The sequence below is a fragment of the Eucyclogobius newberryi genome, unplaced genomic scaffold (genome assembly GCF_026437365.1).
Source record: "Eucyclogobius newberryi isolate DKJ021-1_F unplaced genomic scaffold, fEucNew1.0.hap1 SCAF_21, whole genome shotgun sequence".
Taxonomy (NCBI): Eukaryota; Metazoa; Chordata; class Actinopteri; order Gobiiformes; family Gobiidae; genus Eucyclogobius; species Eucyclogobius newberryi.
Window position 1 is genome coordinate 18,530,172 of NW_027315846.1, and position 12,531 is coordinate 18,542,702.

General features: G+C 43.1%; 1 protein-coding gene across 1 annotated transcript; it reads left to right on the plus strand.

Moving 5' to 3' along the window:
* Positions 1-4,374: 4,374 nt before the first annotated feature.
* zbtb42 (zinc finger and BTB domain containing 42) lies at positions 4,375-10,229 on the plus strand. Its single transcript, XM_072457102.1, has 2 exons — positions 4,375-4,559; positions 5,575-10,229. Exon 2 carries the CDS (start codon positions 5,589-5,591, stop codon positions 7,179-7,181), a length of 1,593 nt encoding a protein of 530 aa, XP_072313203.1. The 5' UTR covers positions 4,375-4,559; positions 5,575-5,588; the 3' UTR covers positions 7,182-10,229.
* Positions 10,230-12,531: the final 2,302 nt, after the last annotated feature.

Genomic DNA, 12,531 nt, shown 5'->3' on the forward strand with positions numbered 1-12,531 from the left:
GGCAAAATGAAGACGGAGAAAGACAGTTCGAGCTGACGCAGAAGTGGACAGAAATCTACGGGAGACGAGCGATGCGATGCGCTCCGTTGCGCTAATAAACAAACGCACGTGTGTGTTGTATCGGTCCACACGGGGGAGGGCGCATGCGCACTTCCGCCTGCGTTCTCAAATCGCCGAAAAATCGTCCATACCGCCTTTAAGTCATTTTTTACAATGGATGCTTTTTACTTTTACTTCACTACAGTTGAGGCCAGGTATCTGTCATTTCTACTCCACTACATTGAAAAGTACTTTTCATATGGTTTGAGGATTTATTTTTTGCACATTCATGGTGACATACTGATCAAAGCTTTTGAGTTCAAGCCTGAGATTACAAAAATATAGGAAGAAAAATAAAAATTGGGGAATTGATTGGCCAAAGATCTGCACAATTCTTGATCAAACAGGTTTAAAAACTGTGTGAAATACTTTTACTTTTTACTAAACTAGTTCTTCCAAAGGTTTACCTCAGTAGAATTGTGTGCTACTTATACTTTTTTTTTGCTCCTGACTTTTACTTTACTGGTGGCTTTATAGACCTGAATAAATTACATCTAGGCCTAGTTTAGTTTCTAATTTTGTTTAATTAATTTGGCCAATTTACATTATACATACATTAACATTACATAGAGTCGTAGAGTGTAATTTGACAAGAATAAGCTTTATACACTTGAATAAGTAATAGCTTGGCTTGTAACATTAAAATAAAATAAAACACATTTTCAATCGGGTCCATGTACAAAGTATTACTCTCTCCGTAGGGTAAATAATACAGTAGCCTAATGACCAAAACTGTTGATTCCTTCTCATTTTTTCATGACCTCTGCAGAGATGCACATCTTTGCTTGTGTTTTATGGGTTAATTGTGTGTTAGACATCTGGTAATTATTCTGGTTATGATGAAAGAGAGGAGAATACTGCTGCTCTAGAAGTAACTTTGCTTGGAACCCCAGGGAAATAGATATTAAAAACATTTTTTACATTTTAACAGGTAAGTGTTGTCCAGGATGCATGGGTGCAAGGCCGATGTCCTTTTCTCATTTGTCAGCACACAGTGGTAAGTTAATTTATGTAGATATATTTAGAGGGACGTTTAAACTGTAAAACATTGCCAAGGTGTGCTGATGATGGCTTTCTTTATGTTGACGTAGGCCTATAAATTACACAGTGGACGTTTAAAGCACATTTGCTAGTTAAAGGATCCAATAGAAGCATGCTTTTTTCATAACAAATTCCTGTCTTTGTAAATACGCACGTGACATTAAAAGATGCCAGTTGAAACATTAGAGTGCTATGTAACGTAACAAGTCTTCTAACAAATAGAAACACGAAATTAACTCCTCAGGGGATCGTTAAATCAATGTTGATTTGTGTATTTTCCAGTTATGATTAACCTTCAAAAGTACAAAAGCGCGTGGAGAGGCAGGAGTTAAACCAGTTGTGGGGCAGGTATGGACAGGCCAGGAAGCTTGTTTAAAAGTCAGTGCACCCTCAGTATCAAATGAACCATAGCCTTTCCATATTACTGTACACACACCAAGACGTATTGACCCTGGGACACAATCAGCATACAGTAACATGGAGTACAGGGTATATCAGTCTGACTAAATCTTGTATTGGCCTTGAATAAGTTAGGGATTTTTACATGAAAGTTATTTACAGGATTTTAATTGCTAATTTCCACTTCTTATCCCATGTAAAATGTAAATAGATGTAAAGCCAAGAACATGTGAAGCTGAATTGGACAAGGTCAACTATACCATGGAAGTGGGGGTTTTCATCGACTCTCAATCACTAAGCAACAGCACTTCAACACTCGTACTGTCACATCTTTTCCCAGGGTTTATGTGCTCCCACTTACTACAGCCTGGACAAATGTTAAGCACAAATGTACATTATTTGAATCCAAGGCATGTTTAAAAGTTCCCAAAACCTATACGTTAGTTTCATTATTATCTTTTTTTGGTATATATATATATATATATATATATATATATATATATAGCTTTTTACTTGTTTTATTTTTCTGTTTTTGTTTTTAGTAATTTCTTTATATAATGCTTATTAATTTGATTAAGTATAAATTTGATGAAGTATGTCTAGGATTGCAAACAAGTTAAATTTAACCTAATTCATAAAAAAAATCATAGTATGTAATTACATGCATATGACTGAGAAAGAAAGGATGAGTAAAATGAATGTTAAATTGCAGCCCTAGATGAATAAATTATAAAAACAAACAAGATTCAAGTTTATTTTTTAAGTGTTTATTTTTTCTTCTACATTTGGCTTTTATTTATTAATTAACTCAAATTGGATTTTTTTTCCTTCCTCCTTTTTTCAAGCCACACCTGGCAACCCTATCCAGGCACACTAGCACTCCCCGGCACACTGGTTTAAAACCTCATGCAGGTGTCTGAGGGGGACATTTTGCCTCAGCAGCCCACACTGGTCCAGCAGAAGAGTGATGTGCTGAGGCAGAGCCCTGGCTGGACGGCTGGTTGGTTGGCCGGTCAGGCTTCACTGGAATGCGAGTCCTTTTGTTTGTCAGTGAGAGGAGTGGGTCAGGGGGAGAATGCCATTGATGATTGCAGAGAGGAAGAATCAAGCTTCAGGAAGTGTTTTTTTTTTTCTCCCTCTATCTTTTCTCTGTGTGAGAACCTTCACAGCACTGAGCCTCTGAGGCCACGGTCCCCAGGCACAACCACTGCTTTGTCTTGCCCTGTGAACATAAACCCCTCCGCTACTGCACGGCGCCTACCACTGCCAGCACAGGAACACACACACAGCGCTGCTCCTATTCTCGTCCAGCTCTCTGCATCGGCGTGGATCACGTACCAGTGGGCCAGCAAGAAAAGGTTTCCCCGTGTGCATCGATATATACTTCAGCATCAAAAAAACAACTGTATCACAGAAATAGAGCAGAGAACCTGACTGGTGGTGATGGCCATCTATAAGTGGCAGAAGGAGTCAGTGGATAAGAATTTCAGCCAGTGGCCCCTTGCACCAGTGGTTGCCGTCTCCTGTCACACTGCTCATTCCCCTCTGTGTCATAGGGCTGTAAGGAGCTGCAAATGGCCTTTTCAAAACACACGACAGCTGGAACACAGGGCAAAGGTGACCCATGCAGTTGGGAGGGGCATGGGGGTGCAGAGAGGGGAGCAGCTGCAACCTCCAGCTCCTGTCTCACAACTATATGCCAACTCCAACCAACAAACCCACGATGCTGGATATACTGCAGTGTAGACGATCATGAAAGTAAAAGAAGAGCAATATATCAATATCTCGATAACATTGTGCATGATGTTTTGAAGATGTGTGAAGTTTGAATATATCGTTCATGGTAAAAGAACGATTTTACAGATTATTAAAAATGAAAATGAAAAAGTGATGTGTTTCTGCACTTTTGTGATACATTTTTTACAAACATTTCACATTTGTCAGATAATTAAACCTCAACTAATATGTTTATAGACATGTCTTAACACATTTCTGTTGGTTTGACATAATATCATCTGACTATCATTATCTCAATCATCAAGGCAAGTTTATTTGTAGAGCACAATTCGTACACAAGCCAATTCAAAGTGCTTCACACAACTGGAAAAATGGCATTAAAATACAGAAATCACAAAACAGTTCAAGACACAAAAGAGAAGAGTGCTGTAAATAAGAGTGTTATTATAATCTTTATTAAGAGTCTAAGATGTTTTTTATGAGAGTTTTTCTACAAGAGTGTTTTTTACTAAGTTATCTTTTTTTTTTTTAATCATTATTATGTTTCCCCACTGTGGGACAAATAAAGGTTATCTTATCTTAACTTAAATCGTTTCAGTCATACGCACAGCAATATAATGAAACTATATGGTAACAGGGGTGAATTTAAACTTGCTGTAACCATATTATAACAAAATAACCATTTAAAAAACAACAAACTAAAGCTCATCCATATACAGTACAACAAGGTAAACACACTTTACAAAGCAGATGTGTCAATGAGCTTATACAATGCAATAACTATAATAACAACAAAAGCCTTAACAACACTTCAAACGCCTCAGCCGCAGCCTGTCCATTATTACCACGTTATTACTGCTCTGTGGAGCTCTGTGTGCACCAGGTCTCTGTAGGTGTTTTGCTGGCAGGGCACCCAGTCGCTACTTGCTGCCGCTGTGTGAATCCTCGGAGTAGTGCAAAGTTACTGTGTCCACTGGCAATGGAAGGAGGAGGAGGAGGAGGAGGAGGAGGAGGAGGAGGAGGAGGAGGAGGAGGAGGAGGAGGAGGAGGAGGAGGAGGAGGAGGAGGAGGGAGGCCTATCGCGAGACTTGTGCCGTTATGAACCTGCTTGACACACAGCAGCTCTGAGTGCAGCCTGCCTCGCCAGGGTCGGAACCGAAGCTCAAGACAAGCGCAGGAGAAGCGAAAACATCTGGCCGCCCATCATGAACGAGCAACGGGATTAAAAAAAAAAGATTAAAAAAAAATACCATTCGACAAAGTTTTTTTCAGAGGAAACAAATGTAAGTGCCTTTTATCTGCTTTTCCCGTCTCACATCTGCGCGTAAAGTTAAAGAGTCGCTCGCTTCTTTCGAGTTCCTCCGCCGTTTAAAAGGCTCCGAGCACCGCGGATTTCACTGCGATCGTCCACTTTTGCACTCCAAACACACACGCACTAAAACACAAACGTAGTAAACGATTAAGCGATTTTTTTTGAGGCAACTTTCTACCATTCTCGCACGAGCCCAAACTTAAATCGCGGGTTTTTTTTACGCACGCGTCCCTGCGAATGGAACCGTGAGTGATCGTGAGTCGTGTGTGGGGGAGATAATAAAGTTTAAAAGGTGGTGAAACGTCGCTATGCACCTCTGTCTATTCTGGTCGGTGTGTTTTGTGCGCGCTTATAGCCCTGGGTGCACATATGGCGTAAAGGGGAGCACAGCTGGAGGTAGCGTTTCCATTGCGGTGATGTCAGAGCAGCTGACTCCACAGCTTGCGGTGTAATTAGCAAACAGAGCGCCGGTTCACTCACTCCGCACTATTTCTTTTTACACATTGGCTTTCCGTGCTTTCCCTCCCGATGGCCCGGTGTCGCTCGGTGTTTGTCCGTAAACATCAGGGTTGTGAATGTGTGCGCGTCTTTCGTTTCTCCTCCTCACTCCAGGCAGACAAGGAAAAAAAAAAAAAAAAAAAAAGTACGGACACCGAACAAACGCTTCTCTTGTTTGGGAGACCTCTGGGAGAGTGGATCCGCTTACGCTGTAATACACGGGTCGGTACAGTGTAGTGTGTGGGTGCAGAGATGGGTGCTGGAGCCTCTGGGGGTGTTTGAAATATACAGAATATACACACATGACCAAATTGTATGTTAATCTATTGTGTTTTTGTACTGCATGTGATTTAAAGTTGTGTTATTTCTGAGGATGGAGTCATTTGCCTCCCCACGTGTGTGTGTGTGTGTGTGTGTGTGTGTAGTGAAATGCCCTTTGCTGGCTTCAATGACTTTATCCAGTATCCTGTTTTTCCTGTTTTCCTCAGGTTATGAAGGAAGAATGGAGTTCCCAGACCATAGCCGCCAGTTGCTGCAATGTCTGAGTCAGCAGCGTCACCAAGGTTTCCTCTGTGACTGCACTGTTCTTGTTGGAGAGGCTCGATTCAAAGCACACAGAGCGGTGCTGGCCTCCTGCAGCATGTACTTCCATCTCTTCTACAGGGATGAGCTAGACAAAAGGGACGTTGTGCATCTCAACAGTGACATTGTGACAGCCCCGGCTTTCAGTCTACTCCTTGAATTTATGTATGAGGGAAAGTTGGAGTTCAGCACTCTGCCGGTGGAGGATGTGCTGGCAGCGGCTAGTTACCTCCACATGTATGACATCGTCAAAGTCTGTAAAGGCAAGCTCAAAGATAAGGAACTGCTGTGCCTGGAGGAAAAAATGGGCGAGGGCTTGGGCCTGAGCTGTCTGGACAGAGAGAACTCCTCAGACAGTGAGCTGCACAGTAAGCAGCTCGTGCGGCGACAGATACATGCTCTGTCTCAGGGGGCTCTGAGGGCACCAGTACCACAAGATTTTGACATGAACAACGGCGAAGTCAAGCTGCCTGTCACTGACTGTGACAGGTCTACACAGGGCAAGCAGAAGGCAAACGGTCACTCTGGCAGGTCCCCGGATCTTGTAGGTGTCAATTATGTGTCAGCAGAGGCCGAGCCCTGCCACCCAACAGCTGGAAAAACAAAAGCTGATGTCAGTGGTTCTACCATATCGCTGTCCCAGAGGTCCCGGGCTTCAAATGACATGGACTGTGCGCTGGATTTGTCTTTCAAGCCTCTGTCTAGCAAAGATCCCTTACACCCCTCCTACGTCTCGGGACAGCTGGCCCTCGACAGCCAGCAGCAGGGCACTGAGCCACTTGTTAAAGACGAACACGACTTGCTGTCAGAGCAGGAGGACAGTGAGCCCATGAGCCCTGAGAGCCAGCGCTTTGGGAATAGTGCCAGGAGCTCAGTGGTGACAGGGTTCGCTGCCCTCTTCCCAGGCAACAACGGCCCCACAGCCGTCCTACTCTCCCAGGAGGAGGACCTGATGGACGACGAGGGGGAGGCATGTGGGGGGAGAGGGGCCTCCGGCCGAGAGCTGGAGGAGAGGAGGGGCCGACTGCTGGTGGACAGTGAGGAGGAAGAAGAGGATGACCTGGCCTCTTCTGACATCTCTACTTCCAGTGGGGTGCTTCTTCCCCCGGGCCAACAGGTGTGTGTGTGTCCCCTCTGCAGCAAAGTCTTCCCCAGCCCCCATGTGCTGCAACTGCACCTCAGCTCCCACTTCCGTGAAAAGGACGGCCCTCGCTCTAAGCTCTCCCCCGACGGCTCCGTCCCCACCTGCATGCAGTGTAACAAGACCTTCTCTTGCATGTACACGCTGAAGCGGCACGAGCGCACTCACTCTGGCGAGAAGCCCTACACCTGCGGCCAATGTGGCAAGAGCTTCCAGTACTCCCATAACTTAAGTCGGCACGCGGTGGTGCATACTCGTGAGAAACCCCACGCCTGTAAGTGGTGCGAGCGCCGCTTCACACAGTCCGGGGACCTGTACCGCCACATCAGGAAGTTTCATTGTGGCCTTGTTAAAACACTTGCCATTGGATAAATGCCTCTCTCTAGTGCCATGACAAAAGCCCCTTCATACAGTCAATACTACTGAACAACTTCCACGCAGTGTACTCACGGTTTACTGGATCATATTAAAGATGTAGCAGCCCTAAAGATTTCCTCCTGGACTGTGTCATGGCGGCTGTAGTTGTGGTCAGAGGGCGCACAAACTGTTATGTCATGGCTGCTGTGAAATTCAGAGCTGGATTTATGTTTGTGTTGAACAAATCAGATGATGCACTTGTTTGTCTTGTTGGTGTCGATCTGTTGCGCTTATTTGAAAACATCCTTTATTTAACTGAAAATGGATGTGATAATAACACTGTAGGTAAATGCATTTGTCAGAGTTAGACTTCATGTATATGGGAGATTCTACCGTCCACAAGCAATATTATTATTGACTCCAGCATTATTTTATTAATAATAATATTATTATTTATTTATTTTTCAATCTGTTCTGTAAAATCAAATTGCTTGGCAGCAAAACTATTGAATGATTGACACTGGAAAAATTGAAGGATTTTGCTCTTTGAAATTTTGAATTTTATGAAGGAAGATGCAGATTTAGAATGTTAGCTAGAAATAATTCGCTTAATTTTTCTTCTGTTTTTTAGTTGCTCCTGCCACACTAAACTTTGCAGAAATAGTTTTCTACTACTTTTTCTACTAAGCTATTTCATTATGAGAAGGATACTGTCTGTTAACACTGGTGCCTACACATCCACCTAGAGTACTTACTTCAGTGACTGCTTATCACATTTATGATGAACCAGGAGGGGTTAGTCATCTCCCCTGCAGTGCCAATTGACCTTACTTTGAGAATTTTAAGAATGTATGAAAAAGTCAGAATTGTGTTAAATACTTCCAGGTTAAGTGGCCTTGTCCTGGTTTAGCACCAGTTTAAGTGAATCAAACTGAAGGTTTGTGTGCTGCCGTAAGCAATCAAAGCTATGCTCCAAGTGCCATTGATGAATTCAAATCTACTGTTATTCCTTCCAATTAACCCTTACATTCTAGCTGAATGTTTTAAGTGACTACTGATATAGTGGGCGCCGCCTTCGGTGACGCCGCCCGTGAGAGAAGCTTGTGCTAGGTGATTTTCAGATGCTGTGTGGACTCCTACTGGTGTGTAGCACTAAATGTTTGAAATGTGTCTAATCTTCCTGAGAAGACTTGATCAGAATTTATTTATTAGTTTAACTTGGTTCAGGGTTTAGTCTAGTTCTTATTTCTTTGAAAGACAATGCGTCTTGACTGCTAACTTGGTACTCATTAACTGGTATTGGGGCTGTCTATTTTCTCTGTGCAAATCGAGTTACTGTATTTTAATATGCTGTGTAGAAAACTCTTGAGAGAATGGGAGCTTTTCCACACAGGTCATAGAGAAGCACTTGTTTTTAGCATGCACATAGTTTCAACACTATTGCCTAGGCTGCTATTTCGTACTATTTGTATATTTAATGTAAATATATATTCTTTATTTATGGAGCTGTTTGTTTTCCATGTCACAACAACATGTACGGTGTCTTCATTCGGAGACTGCAGTTTTCTTAATGTGTCTTCCTGGCGGACTCTCCGTTTCAAAATATTTGTCGCCACCACAAATCAGAAGAGCGAGCGCTGTTCTGCCACAGGAAACAGTTGTTCACAAGCACAGACACACTGATCGCCACTGGATACCTATAGAACTGGGACAATACGGGCCATTGTTGCCACCCCCCTCAAAGTCCCAGGTAGTTCTCAAGGGATCATTGTGTATCACTTCTGCTGTAGCTGTAGGGGTAAAAAAAAAAAAAAAAAAAAAAGAAACAAAGGAAAAAAGCTCTCCCTCTCTCTCTCTTTGCACTTTTCTGTATTGAATGGAGCCATTGGAATGTGAGAAATGTATTTAAGCAAAGGGAGACCAAGGAGACTGTAAACAGGTGTATTGTTCAAAAGCATCAAAGAACCCCCCCCACCTCTTCTATTATTCAAGCATGACGCAGATAAACTTGTATTGTTTCTAAGGAGATGACACACCTAACTTGCACATCCATCCAGAGAGAGCTTTTGTAAATGTTTCTTGTTCTGACAATTTTCGTATTTAACATCACTGGGGATAATATGCCTTTCGAGCGCAAATCATTTTAGTCAATCTATTTAAACGGCAACAAGCAAGAATGTAGTTTTTTCTATAGCGGTGAAAGTTTTGTGTACATTTGTAAAGAGGTAGTGAACTAACGATTTGATAAGTGGTCCGCCGTTCTTCTTCATACCTTCCAGGATGGTCACCACTCGTGCCTTGTTGTAGAAACATAAGCAGGTGTTGCGTCTGGAAAAGCCCTTCCACTTCACTTTCACTGACCGCACCGAAAAGTGACCCATGAAGTTAAAACGATTGCATCATATCAGTATGCGAATCCGGACATATGTAGTGTTTGACGTTTTTGCTGCTTTTTGGAGAGATTACACAGTGATTTGATCTTTTTTTTCTTGTTTGTTTGACAAGCATTTTATTATTTTGTTTTTACGTCTATACTACTGGGAGCGCTCAGTTCCTCAGCTAATGTTGTCGTTGAATGTGAACTCCGAGATAGTAAGCGGAGGGCGTTTTGTTGCCTGGTCCATGCTGTATCAATCTTTACACTTTATACTGGAACTCTGCAGGTTACAACTGTGAAATTGTGTATACTCATGAAATATTTATTACGTCAATGCTTCTTGTGCAAAAATTTGACTTGGAGATTAAAACAAACAAATAAAACCAACACTAACTTTGAAATGTCCAACGGAAAAATCTTTTAATAGAATTTGTAGAAGTGCCATTAGAATTTAATATAATTTTTTAAATAAGAAAAGTCTATTTTATAGTAATCAATTGCTTCAGTGTTAGTGGTGTAGAGATTTAGACGACAATCTTTATGCAGAATTGACATTGCTTAGTGGCATTTTACTTTTAACCGTATGTGCTTTTCTTTGGAGTGTGCTTGTGTGCGTGCTGTGGAAATGTGACAATCTTGATTTAGTCTTTGTCATTAAGATGCATAGAATTAAATGGAACAACTTATGTACATCGTCTGTGTTATTTCTTCAGCAATGCAAATCAATTTCTTACATAATAGCTAGACAAAAGTTACTCCGAAGTTTATGATAAAAAATCTTCTTAGACACATCAACTCCAGTGCTCCAGACGACATGTGTGGGCAGCACTGCAGTGTGTACACAGACAACACAATGGGATAATACTTCAGGTTTTACAGGCCCTGTCCCACGAAAAACATCAACTCAAGGACGGGGCAATTCCAAGGATGGCCCCCCATTGTCCCAGGCCTGTTATCAACAACCAACACAGAGATAAACCGCGTCTTATTCCATCCAACTACCCTCAAATGTTTGTATTTCCTTCATTCACTATTGTTTACTGATAAACACTCGCCCCAAATATGTGTGTCTAATTGTGGGGGTGTTAATGCCAATTCACTGGACATTTACAATAGAGAGAAGTTTTAATTATTTCCCCGCCTTGCAACATGAAAGCAATCCAGCTGCTCTGCGACGTGAGCCCAATGGGGATGTTCTCAGGTTCCCACCACCCTCCCCCCTACAATACCCCAGTTCACCCCTTCTTCTGGGAACGCCATAGAGAGGGCCACACATCCCTAACTACCCCTGCCCCCCCAAAAAGTCTAACTAACCCCCTTCAAAAACAAAAAAAAAAAAAAAAATAGGCATGGCCCCCAAAACCTCAGCCTCATCCCTGCCTCTCTCCATTGTGTGCGTGGGTAGTAGCTCAAGCCAGGCCATTGTCTGGGCCCCTGCTCCCCGGCACGTACTTTTATGCACAAACAGACGACACGGCGGCGCTGCTCGGGCCAGTCTGCTGCAACATAAAGACAACAATGTCCTCCCAAGATCATTCAACGCAATAAGGGCCCATCCACACCGAAGCAGCAGCAGTTTCACAGCACAATAGCGGCAACATTTCACATCTGCCCCCAATTTGGATCCCGGTGCATTTCTTACATGGGACGAAGGGAAAGAGTGAGGCCATGTGATAGGGCTTATAGCTGCAGGGTGACGAGTCTGGATGTGTGCAGAGTAACTCGATGGTGTAATAAAACATTCCTCTGTGTGTGTGTGTGTGTGTGTTGGTACTTGCAGAGAAGTTGAGAGGTAAGGACGGGGAAAGTTGAGACTGTCCGAGCACCTCAAGAACAAGGCCAGCGGTGGGAGCCCTTGACCTCTGCGGGGAGGCGCATTGTTGGGTGGGGTGGAGAGGACTGCCAGGGACAGCTGGTGTGTGGCCCGTGTTTATTTATTTATTTCTTAACAAAAGACAGGTGGTCACACTTGAAAAGGGCAGAGGAAACACATGCGCACACTTGTGTACAGAGAACACACATGCACAGGTTGTTTTGGCTCTCTTCACATGAACAGCCGCGCATACACTTAACATCCACTTACTTCCTTTTGACTTTCAGGAAAGACAGTTTGGTTAATAAGCTAGAGACGCCCACGCATGCAACCCAGTCAGAAAAAAGTTGCCCCCACATAAAAGCTAAGCAAATCGTTATAGTTTAATATTTAAGTCTCTATAGGAAACCTTTCCCGAGTGTTGCTTCCAGCTTTATTTTGGTAAAAGATAATCAAATATTGCTTTTATTTTGTAGGTGGATCACACAATATTGATTGCTGTGTGCACATATCAACTAGTGGTCTCTCGCACTCTGTCACACAATATTTCCATCCTAAGCTGACATTACAATGACTTAAATTAATTTCCTTTAATATCTAACCTTTGTCACTACATGCCTAACATTAATCCTCTTACTCCTTATATTATTATGATGTTGTAGATCCAATTCTAAAGGATTTCCATCATGGAGGGGAACTGATTTCTGTCCCCAAAAAGGAGGCTGGTTCCCATGAAGTGAGTGTGTAAAGGTGTTGGTCCCCACATGTGATAAATACTCATGGCCACACACAAGGCTTGCCTTTTTTGGAGTGGCTCGCCCTGATAGTGCCAAGACAGTGTGTCCTTGGTCCACTGTACAGCTGTCACTTACTCACTCGTTGACGCATATTTATAGTAGCAGCATCATTGGGCCCGACTCTCACACGGCACACTCAGACCACAGCTGGTCCCCAAAAGAATGGGCCAAAGACAAAGCCATGTGCCCCCGCTGGCCCACTGCAGTTGGTGCTGTCTGGGGCTCAGTGGGTGATGGTGTGGCCTCTCGTTGCTTTTCTTCTTCCCCTTTCTTCTCTCACACACACATCCAGGGATATACATGTTACAGGAGGAGAGGAGCTGTGGAAAAAGGCGTAGCGTGACCCCTCTGTCTCTCCTCTGGGTGTCTCAAGTGGAG

Bases quoted from the DNA above. Each gene is read 5' to 3' on its own strand.
- zbtb42 (XM_072457102.1), top strand. From the start codon at position 5,589: ATGGAGTTCCCAGACCATAGCCGCCAGTTGCTGCAATGTCTGAGTCAG.